The sequence below is a fragment of the Lutra lutra genome, chromosome 3 (genome assembly GCF_902655055.1).
Source record: "Lutra lutra chromosome 3, mLutLut1.2, whole genome shotgun sequence".
Lineage (NCBI taxonomy): Eukaryota > Metazoa > Chordata > Mammalia > Carnivora > Mustelidae > Lutra > Lutra lutra.
This window is the reverse complement of record NC_062280.1, coordinates 141,856,725-141,869,093: the sequence shown is the minus strand read 5'-3', so window position 1 is coordinate 141,869,093 and position 12,369 is coordinate 141,856,725. Positions and strand designations below refer to the sequence as shown.

The window sequence follows — 12,369 nt, the reverse complement described above, 5'->3', positions numbered from 1 at the left end:
AGTAACAATTAAGTCTCCAAGAGTTAGCTGTAAGTTGGGAAAAAAGACAAAAAAACAAAATATGAAATAATAGTATAGAAAAGAAAGTGAACAGACTCTCTGTGTATTAATTCCCTAACCGATTAGAAAGAAACCCCAAAATTATAGGCAGCTGATCAGAAGAAAGCTTACATAGGTAAATATATATCAATTAAAACAATGACTATAGTTTTGCATTTGGTCATGACTGCTGAATGCATGCTGTCTCTGTTTAAACAATTGGTTTTAAGTTTAAATTTTAGTAATAAACTTTCAGAACTACTTAAGTTCTAGCCAATAGTGTAAATTCAAATAAATTAATAATGCTATTTTCGGGGCGCCTGGGTGGCTCAGTGGGTTAAGCCGCTGCCTTCGGCTCAGGTCATGATCTCAGGGTCCTGGGATCGAGTCCCGCATCGGGCTCTCTGCTCAGCAGGGAGCCTGCTTCCCTTCCCCTCTCTCTGCCTGCCTCTCTGTCTACTTGTGATCTCTCTCTCTGTCAAATAGATAAATAAAATCTTTAAAAAAAAAAAAATAATAATGCTATTTTCTCCTTCTTAACCTAAATTCTTCTTTTCTTTGGTCCTACAAAAAATTCTGCCTTAATACAGATCTGAATTTTAAATATGACAAATAAGCCACTTAATAAAAATGTCTTTCGAGAATAATAAAAGTGGGGTGCCTGGGTGGCACAATTTGTTAAGCGTCCAGCTCTTGGTTTCAGCTCAGGTCGTGATCTCAGGGTCAGGAGATCAAGCCCCACGATGGGCTCCACACTCAGCACAGAGACTGCTTAAGACTTTCTCTCCCTTGGGCACCTGGGTGGCTCAATGGGTTAAAGCCTCTGCCTGCGGCTCAGGTCATGATCCCAGGGTCCTGGGATAGAGCCCTGCATCAGGCTCTCTGCTCAGCAGCAAGCCTGCTTCCTCCTCTCTGCCTGCCTCTCTGCCTGCCTCTCTGCCTACTTGTGATCTCTGCCTGTCAAATAAATAAATAAAATCTTAATTAAAAAAAAAGAAAAAGAAAAAGACTTTCTCTCCCTCTCCTTCTGTCCCTGGCCCCCTCACTCTCTCAAATAAATCTTAAAAAAAAAAAAAAAAAACAATAAAAGTATGGAAAATAAAATTTGAAATTCTTGAAGCATTTGTTATCTATTCCAGGCAAAGTAAAAAACTCTATATGGTTAAATGCACCATTCATTTATAGCAGATTACAATGTTTTACTAGAAAAAAAAATTAAAACAGCAGATGTAATTTGCTATGTTAGATTTGTTCAGCCCAAAAGTACCCAATAGGTACTGGGAAAATGTTAAGAAATATAATTTTGAAAAAGTGCCAATACAGAGTAGGTACTTAAATTGATTTTTTCGACATACCATCCCTATGGTAAATATCTACCCAAGCTTCCTGATGTAACACATACTAAGAAGACCAATAGAGCCTATGATATACTCCTAAAAAGAGATAAGGAACAAAAACAATTTTTAATGATCAGCTGACTTCTATAAACAGAACTTTAATTCAATAAAAAATGTTCGTTTCTTTTTAAATAGACTGATTTTTTTCTTAGAGTTCCCAAAATGCTTGCCATATCCCAAAAGGTAACATCAACCAACACTACATTGGTTTAATGCAATAACATCAAAGAACACTTGGCCAAATGGTTTTATTGGTACTATCAAATTTTTATTTTTCTAATTTTTTTTAAAGATTTTATTTATTTATATGAGAGGGAGGGAAAGAGGGAGCTAGGGAAAGAGAGAAAGAGAGCACAAGTTGGGGGGAGGACAAGAGAGAGAAAGGGGGGGAAAAGCAGACTCCTGGCTGAGCACAGAGCCCAACACAGGGTTCAATCCCATGACCTGAGTCAAAGTTAGACACTTAATTGGCTGAACCACCCAGGCACCCCACTGGTACTATCAAATTTTAAGTCTCAGTTATTACAACTATGCAGTGTGAAATAAAAACATTTTTCCCACACAAGACTCAGAGAGTTCTCTAAAAATTCAAGTCCTTAAAATGAACTCAAATTTGATCCTTTTCCCTAATGCATTTGGTTATGACTCTTCTCTCAGTGGTCATTATATTTTTAATAAAATATTTTCAGTGTGTTATAGTTGTATCTTTATACAACTTGTATAAATATATATATTTATATATGTATATATAAATATATATATTTGTATATATTTGTATATATAAATATATATATTTGTATATATAAATATATATATTTGTATATATAAATATATATATTTGTATATATATGTATATATATTGTATATATATACTTGTATATGTATATATATATTTATATATGTATATTTATATATACATATATATAGTATACATATATACTGATACATATATATACATATATAAATATATATATACATATACAAGTATACAAGTATACTTGTATCGGTAACTTTCTAGTGTAAATACACTTTTTAACCTAGTACTTCAAAGATGAGGAAGAAAGTCAGGGGATGCAAGATGAGTGCCCAGAAATGCAGTGTCAAATGTGCAGTGTTCTTACACTTGTCTTTTTTCCCAAATTATAGCAAGTCTGATTTCCATGCCATATTTGCATAATACTTGTCTTAAAATAAAAGCTTTTATGATTGGGATGTTATCTGCATAATCAGACTTATTATTGAGAATCTGAGTGGGGTGCATTTTTAGGTTGAACTGTGTAATCATCAAAACAGTAAGAGATAGCACGGCAGGTCTGAAACACCTCATATCTATATATATATATATATATATATCTTGTATGTATGTATATAACACATATTCAGTTTGCCATATTTCCTCCAATCAAAATGAGGTACTCTGAATGTTTAATATTATAGGACTCATAACTCTAAAACAAAAAGTAAAAACATAACTTACAAAATGAAACATGTTGATAGACAACATCAATAGAAAATACAGTGAAAATAAGTGAATTTATAAAAATATGGTTTTTGTAAATGTGTGTAATATATAAGGTTATTGTCATGAGACTTCTAAAGTAACTTACAAAACTAAATTCTACCACATAGAGAAACCTATATTGGTAAAGACATCACTTACAAATAAAACTATGTCTTTTATCCTGTATATCCTGAGTGGGTTTTTACTACCATCTAGTGTTATATCTTAAGAAATACTTTCTTACAAAAATTAAGTTACAAAAGACACTTTACAATATTACTCAAACATTACTAGATTTAATTAACTGTAGGAAAAAAATCACAGTATAGAAAATAGCTATTTTTAAAAAGCTGTCTTATGTAAGAAACCTATTTTCATTACTCTTAAAATTTCTATTGTATTACTAATTGTGTAATTGTGTAATGTACATCAAATCCTTTCTAGGGCTTCCAAATACATACTCAAGATTGCTTCAAAAGACAAAGTAGCTACTACAAAGATTCGGCCCATTAAATCTAGCCAATGCATTCAAAAAGCCAGATAGTTATAGTATAAAATGATTATCAATGTTCTCTCAATCCCAAGAGGTCTATGAAAGGACTTCCTCCTCACCTGACACCTTAAGTGCTAGCATTTTAGGTTCCATAAAGAGAGAAAAGCAAAGGTACGGTTATGCTCCTTAGAATCATATTGTTTGCTATTGAATGTCAGTCATCCTTCAACTTGCCAAACACCAAAATGCCTAGTGAAATAAACCCCAAACCATTAAAAAAACAAAACAAAACAAAAAACAAAACAAAATACCAAGAGGTTGAAAAGGAAGAAGATGAAGCCATGGAAACACATTCTTTTAATGGGTTCAGAAACTATCTTTGTTAAAAGATTTTACTCTGCTAGAAATTATTTTCTCGGGCATCTGGGTGATTCAGTTGGTTAAGCGACTGCCTTTGGCTCAGATCATAATCCCGGAAGTCCCAGGATCAAGTCCCGCATCGGGCTCCCAGCTCCATGGGGAGTCTGCTTCTCCCTCTGACCACCCCTGTCATGTTCTCTCTCTCTCTCCCTCAAATAAATAAATAAATTCTTTAAAAAAAGAAAAAGAGAAAGAAATTATTTTCTCAGTCTATGGAATCTAGAGATGAATCCAAAGGATTTAAGCTGCTTTTAGTAAATTAACAATTTAGAAGTCCTGTGGATTCTATTTCAGCAAGGTTTTGCCTACAGCTTTTTTTTACCACAATATTACATAATAAATTTTATATCATTAACCATGCAGGGGTTTTTTTCTAAATGACACAAAAATATTGTGCTCATGACATATACGAATAAGATTATGGATCATACCTTTTTAATCCTTCCCATACAAACAGAAATAATCAACCTTTGAAATTGAATGTAGTAAAATCATCCTGAAGGTATCATGTCTACAATTACTCACTTGAAATGACCTTTCCATTGTTATTGCAAAGTAGTATTCTCTCCGGGGATATCTTCTCTCACAAACCAATACTTGATTGCATATTCTACCTTTTTCTCCTGTTTGCTTGGTAAACAACTTTTTCCCAATCATTTGTGAGGAAACAGCTTTTGCTTCTTCTGGACTGAAAAAAGAAAAAGAACTCAAATTTTTTTTCTCCTCCAACTGAGAAAAACAAAAACATATGACAACCAAAATTTTATCTCACTTAATATTTTAATTTTTTTTAAAGATTTATTTATTTGAGAGAGAGAGAGAGAGAGAGAATACACCAACAGGGGGAGAGGCAGAGGAAGAAAAACTCAAACAGACTCTGTGCTTATTGCGGAGCCCGACATGGGTCAATCTTAAGACCCTGAGATCATGACCTGAGTCAAAATCAAGAGTAGGACACTCAACTGACAGAATACCCAGGAACCCCACTCATTTAATATTTAAATTTCAGTATTTTCATCAATTCAGTAATTAGGGATAATTTTTAAAATATATTTTTTCTTTAATAGTGATGATTTTTCTTTAAAAAGCAGGACTTACGAGAAAACTATCTTCACTCCTCCTTTGAGGCCACTCTCAAATGTTCCTTTTCCTCTACCACCAGCTAAAACCTGTGCCTTTATCACAACGTCTTTTGAACCTAGAAGAAAAACACTTCCATTAGATAAGCAGCATGGAATAGCATGCAAGATGTTACTGCTATTAAGCATATATATTAAGTGATGTTATTAAATGCAGTAAAGACTCATTTACCCACGATGTCAAAAAAATGTAGTCCACATATGTAATTTTTCTAGATTAGAACATTAAAACATTCACCATCTAAAGATCCACAAGCTAAAAAATTAGTCACTCATATGATACCATTTCTTAAAGTAGACTGAAAATAATTTTACTTTTCCTTAACACTGAATATCTAATGTTTTGGAAGATATTAAAAGTATAAAAATTAAGATTCAAATGACTTCCCAACATTTCCTTCCCTTTCTGTTCACATGTAAAATTGCTATCCTGTGAAAATTTGAGTTAAAAATGCTACTCTGAGCAGAATATACATTATAACTTAAGGGAAAACTGCCAGTACTGATACCAACTTACATTGTTCCAGTAACAGAAAGACTTGTTAATACACATTCTTGAGCTACACTGCTATGAGGAGTATTATCAGAAGTTAAACTATATTTACCAGAAGATTCAGGGATGTTACATTTATAAGTCTTAAATTTTTAATTTTTTATAATACTTTAAAAAATTTTTTAAATGAAATTTTTAAAATAAATACCCTGAATTTTTCTTCTTTAACAGGTAGACTGATCTCTCTTCTATCTTCCTCTTTCTAATGTGCTGAAGAAAAGCAGCAAACCAGCTGGTTAACTGGGTACCCCTCATCATTCATGGTCTAAGGCTACTCCTCTTCGAGGGGCATTCTCTGTCTCCCCAGACATGGAGAATTTCAGAATCTCCTCATTTTGCCTCTTACAGCATTGTGCCTATACTAGCAGTGCAACACTTATATTACATTATGGCAAAATAATAACCTTATTCTAATTGGTCACAATCCCAAAGCAGTCCCTCGTATGTAACTACCAATCCATGCACACACCATGCAGAATGTGGGGACTCTCACCTCATCAGATAAACCAACAAAATCAAAGAGATAACAAACACAGTTTCTGATAAAACCAGTAAGAACTGACCTAAAGTTTACACCTAAACAATTATTTAAAAACAATGTTTAGAAAATTTATGATGTAAATGAGTCTACATTTAGAAATTAGAAGATGGCCCTTAAGTCAGTTAAGGATGTTTTTTAAAAAGCCATCTTTCTTACACCCCATACCCATCTTTAAAATTTATCCAGAATCTTGACCACTCCTCATCACCTAGTTTGAACCCTAGTCCCAATCACCATTCTATCTCACCTAGATTACCCCCGTCCTGACAGTATTCTCAAAGCAGCGAAGAGAGCCCATCACTCCTCTATTTAAAACCTTACAGCGGGGGCGCCTGGGTGGCTTAGTGGGTTAAAGCCTCTGCCTTCAGCTTGGGTCGTGATCCCAGAGTCCTGGGATCGAGCCCCGCGTCGGGCTCTCTGCTCGGCGGGGAGCCGCTTCCCCCTCTCTCTGTCTTCCTCTCTGCCTACTTATTATCTCTGTCAAATAAATAAATAAAATCTTTAAAAAAAAAAAAACAAAAAAAAACCTGGGACGCCTGGGTGGCTCAGTTGGTTAAGCAGCTGCCTTCGGCTCAGGTCATGATCCCAGCGTCCTGGGATCGAGTCCCACATCGGGCTCCTTGCTCATCGGGGAGCCTGCTTCTCCCTCTGCCTCTGCCTGCCATTCTGTCTGCCTGTGCTTGCTCTCTCTCCCTCTCTCTCTCTGACAAATAAATAAAATCTTTAAAAAAAAAAACCTTACAGTGAATGCCCATTTTACTCAAAGTGAAAGTCACACTCCTTACAATGACCACAAGGACCTATATAATCCCCCAGTACCCTTACTATTTGTATCCCCTATAACCTCCTCGTCGTTCACTCCACTCCAGCTATACTAGTCTCCACTGTTCCCAGGCATACTTCCGCCTTCGGGAATTGGCTCTAATGCTCCCTTCCGCCCGGAGTACTCTTCATTAGGTACAGGAATCCTCTGCTTTTCAAAAGTTGGCATTACACCACTTCACTTTTACAGAAGACCTACATCAGTTACCTGTTTTCACTAACCAAAAGAAATCTGAAAGCGATCTTTACTTCTGCAAAAATATCAGTGTTGATTTTGCAGAGAGCCATTACAGAGGTAGCATGTACCCCAAACCACAAAAGTGGCCAAGCTCTTTACCCAGGAACTATACTCAGCATCCAGCCACCAAAGCTTTGAACTGTGCCTTTGAGAGTCTGTGCTTTAGCCTAGGAAGGGTCATTTACTGGGTCTGAGAACGCCTGAAATTTTTTCCTCATAATTAATGCTAACTTCTTTCACTTTATGCCATTTTGGCCTACAAAAGGTTTCACAAGAATGCTCCACTTTCAGATACCAGAAGACACCTGTAACCACTTGAGAAAGGTCCACATTCCTTTCAAGTTTTTCTTCTTACATCTCATTATCCATTAGGCTTACCCTGATCATTTTATTTAATAGTACAACCTGCCCACCAGGGACAAAGCCTCTTTACCCTGCTTATTTATTTTCCATAGAATTCATCACCTTCAAACATAATATATAATTTTCTCATGTTTACCATTTATTGTTTTGCTCCCCCACTAGAATATAGGCTCCAAAAGGGCAGAATCTTCGTTGTGTTCACCGATGTTCTCAAGCTCCTGGGAGCGTTCCTAGCATATATTTTCTGAATGTTGAATAAAAGAACATTTAAAAATGGAAAGAATTGTTGCATACCTTGATTTTCCACTGCTCTTTTAAAAACTCAGAACTGGAAATACTGGGACCTGCAACTAAAGCTGATTAGAAATGCCTGGTTTACACAAGACAGACCCTTTTCTATCTGCCACAGTCCCCACCATTCCCAGGTATAAACAACTAATATTAGATGAAGAATAGAGAAAACTTAAAAAATGTCCTTAAAATGAACAATTTTCTTATTGGAAAGACAGGTAGCCTCTGGGACAACGGCAAATTACAGAGTTCATGCCCAAACTAAAAGGAGCAGCCACTAGTCATTTTACCTGTTTCTGGTTACCTGGCTTTTCCAGTACTTTAGAAATATTCATTTATATCCAAAGAGAATAAATGTAATCCCAACAGTGTAAATAGAACATAAAAATGGGCAATAAACTGGTGATTTGCTGGGCTAAATTCAAACATTCCTAACATTAAACTGAGAACTTAAAAAACTGACCTATTAGAGTAATAAAGCTCTACTTTTTCAAAATACATTTTACAAGACAAGAAGTCTCTTCCTCCACAAAGTGTCAATTTCCTTTCTTTAGGAATATAAATTCCTTAAGGGCAGAGAAGATTCCTCAAAAGTTCCTTCTAAAAAAGCCCTTCACAACAAAAGAAACACCAAAAAAATTTAATGAATACAGTTTCATCAAGACAAGAGGGATTACAAGAGAAATCTGAGGACAACTGATTGAAACAAAGATTTTATTCAATTCCATTAATTCATTCAACAATTACATCTATATACCAGTTACTTGCTGGAGCCATAGATCTACCAATGAGCAAGAGAGACCTACCTGCCCTTAGAGAGCTTACAGTCTTACTAGATTTGGCCCTTTGCTGTAGTCAGACAAGACCTTTAATGGATTCCAAGGTTGTCTTTAAAATATAGTCATACCCCTCCTAGCTTTAGTCATAAATGTCTTAAACATTCTTCATATATATAGTCATTAATAAAGCACTGAGGAGAAAAAAAAGAAGGCAAAGTCCTATTTTATGCCTCTAGAATCTCCCTCCAGGCTGTTATTCATTAATTGGCAACCTCTGCACATGTTTATTCAGTCAGACAAAAATTCCACCTTAATTATACTAGAATCCTATACATTAGGACTAAGACACAGAATGGCTGAGTAAATAAAAAAACAGACTAATCTATGCTGACTGTAAGAAACTCACTTTAGATATAAGGACACAAACAGACTGAAAGTGAAAGGATGAACAAAGATATTGCATGCAAATGGAAACCAAAAGAAAGCTGGGGTAGCTATACTTATATCAGACAAAATCAACTTTATAACAAAGACTGTAACAAGAGACAAAGAAGGGTGTTCCATAATGATAAAAGGGTCAATCCAACAATGGGACGTATCATTGGTAAATATTTATGCACCTAACATAAGAGCTCCTAAATATATAAAGCAAATGTTAACAGACATAAAGGGGGAAACAGACAAGCAATACAATTAATAGTAGGGGATTTCAATACCCACATACATCAATCAATAGATCACCCAGACAGAAATCAATAAGCAAACACAGGCCTTAAACAACATATTCAACCATGGTCTTAATATATATATACAATGTTGCATCCAAAAGCAACAATACATATTCTTCTCAAGTGTACATGGAACAGACTCCAGGAGAGATCACATGGTAAACCACAGAACAAGTCTTAATAAATTTAAGAGGACTGAAATCCCATCAAGCATTTTTTCCAACCACTATGGTATGAAACCAGAAATCAATTAAAGGAAGAAACCTGGAAAATTCACAAATATATGAAGACTAAACTGCATGCTGTCAATGGGTCAAGGAAAAATCAAAAAAGAAATTAAAAAATACACTGAGACAAACAAAATGGAAATATACCAAAATTTATGGAATCAGCAAAAGCAGTCTAAGAATTCACAGTAATAAAAGCCTATCTCAAGAAATAAGAAACATCTCAAACAAATTAACTCTGCACCTCAAGGAACTAAGAAAGAAGAACAGATGAAGCCCAAAGTTAGTAGAAGGAAGGAAATAACCAAGGTTAGAACATAAATAAAATAGAGATTAAACAGACAATGGAAAAGATCAATGAAAGTTAAGAGCTGCTTCTTCAAAAAGATGAACAATATGACAAACCTTCAGCTAGACTCACCACCACCAACAAAAAAAGAGTGGATTCATAAAATCAGACACAAAAAGATGAGATATTACAACTGAACACTCAGAAATACAAAGGATAAGAGACTATTATGATCAATTACACGACAACAAATTGGACAACCAAGAAGAAATAAATTCCTTGAAACATACAACCTACCAAAATTGGGTTATGAAGAAACATAAAATCTTAATAGATTACCAGTAAGGAGATTGAATCAGTAGTAAAAAATCCTCCCAACAAATGAAGGTCCAGATCCAGATGGCTCACTGGTGAATACTATCAACATTAAAAAAAGAATATCAATCCTTCTCAAACTCTTCCAAAAAATAAAAGAGGTAGGAACATTTGCAATTTGTTTTACAAAGCCAGAATTACCTGATACCAAAACCAGACAAGGATGCCAGAAGCAAAGAAAACTAAGACCAATATCCCTGATGAACACAGACGTAAAAATCGTCGACAAAATATTAGCAAACTGAATACAACAATACATTAAAAGAACCATATATACCATCATCAACTGGGATTTATTCCAGGGATGAAGACTGATTTAACATCTACAAATCATTCACTGTGATACACTTTACTAATAAAATGAAGGGTAAAAAATATATGATCATCTCAACAGATGCAAAAAAAAAAAAAGCATTTGGCAAAATTCAACATCCATTTATGTAAAAACCTCAACAAGGCAGTATAGAAGGAACATACTTCAACATAATAAAGGCCATATATGGCAAGCGCACAGCTAAATATCCAACTCAACAGTGAAAAGTTGACAGCTTTGCCTCTAAGATCAGCAACAGGAGAAGGAGGTCCACTCCTGCCACTTTAACACAGAGCTGGGAGTCCTAGCTATAGCAATTAGGCAAGAAAAAGAAATAAAAGGCATCCAAACTGGAAAGGAAGAAGTAAAACTGTTCACTATTTGCATATGACATGATATTATATATAGAAAACCTTAAAGATCCCATCAAAAAAACATTAGAATCAATGAATTCACTAATACTGCAGGACACAAAGTCAATACACAAAAGTCAATTGCATTTTTATACATTAATCATGAACTATCAGAGAATTTTTTTTAAAAAGTCTCATCTACAACTGCAGCAAAAGAATAAAATACCTATGGATAAATTTAACCAAGGAGGTGAAAGACCTGTGTACTGAACTGTAGGCATTGATTAAAGAAATTGAAGAAGACAAAAATAAATGGAAAGATATTCCATACTGAAAAATCGAAATAATACAGTTAAAATGTCCATACTACCCATAGCAATCCACAGATTCAATTCAATTCCCTATCACAATGGCATTTTTCACAAAATAGAACAAAAAATCCTAAAATTAGTATGGAACCAAAAAAACAACCCCAAGCAGCCAATGCAATCTTGCAAAAACAGAAAAAAAGCTGGAGATTCCACACTCCTGGATTTCAAACTATATTACAAAGCTACAATAATCAAAACAGTATACTTCTGCCATAACAAAACAAAGTAGAGAGCCCAGAAATAAATCCATATATACATGGTCAATTAATTTATCAAAAAGGAGCTAAGAATATAAAATGTAAAAAAGATAGTCTCTTCAATAAATGGTGTTGGGAAGGGGCACCTGGATGGCTCAGTTGGTTAAGCGTCCGACCCTTGATTTTGGCTCAGGTCCTGGGATCTCAGGGTCCTGGGATCAAGCCCTGTGTTAGGCTCCGCACTCAGCAGGGAGTCTACTTGGAATTCTCCCTTCCTCTCTCCCTCACCCCCACACTTGCTCGCTTTCTGTCTAAAAATAAATAAATCTTAAAAAGTTTTTAAATAAATAACTAAAAGAAATGATGTTGGGAAAACTAGACAGCCATATGCAAAAGCATGAAAGTCAACCACCATCTTACACCATACAGAAAAATTAACTTGAAGTGCATTAAAGACTTGAACGTAAGACCTAAAAATACCCCATAAAATTCGAAGAAAATAGACGTGGCAAGCTCTTTGACATTAGGTCTTAGTGATGATGTTTCCAATCTGACACCGAAAGTAAAAGCAACAAAAGCAAAAATAAGTGGGATATGTCAAAACACATCTGCATACCAAAGGAAATCATCAACAAAATAAAACAGCAGCCTACTGAGAGGAAATATTTGCAAATCATACCATAATCATAACTCTGACAATATCCAAAACATATAGAGAACTCAAACAACTCAATTATAGGGAAAAAAAGTGATTAAACAACAGGCAGAAGATGTGAAGACATTTTTCCAAAGACCTACAAATGGCCAGCAGACATATAAAAAAGATGCTCAAAATCACTATATATCAGGGAAATCCAAATCAAAACCAGAAAAAGATATATCTCATACCTGCTACAATGGCTATTATAGAAAAAAGACAAGGAATAACAAGTGTTGATGA

At 34.8% G+C, this 12,369-nt stretch overlaps 1 protein-coding gene across 1 annotated transcript in view; it reads right to left on the bottom strand.

Moving 5' to 3' along the window:
* Nucleotides 1-12,369, bottom strand: part of SUCLA2 (succinate-CoA ligase ADP-forming subunit beta) — a 58,542-nt gene that overhangs the window by 34,904 nt on the left and 11,269 nt on the right. The window contains exons 3-4 of the mRNA XM_047723430.1: nucleotides 4,949-5,048; nucleotides 4,376-4,538 (exon numbers count right to left, since the gene is read on the bottom strand). Coding sequence (XP_047579386.1) covers nucleotides 4,376-4,538; nucleotides 4,949-5,048 — 263 coding nt within the window. The remainder of the gene's footprint in view (nucleotides 1-4,375; nucleotides 4,539-4,948; nucleotides 5,049-12,369) is intronic.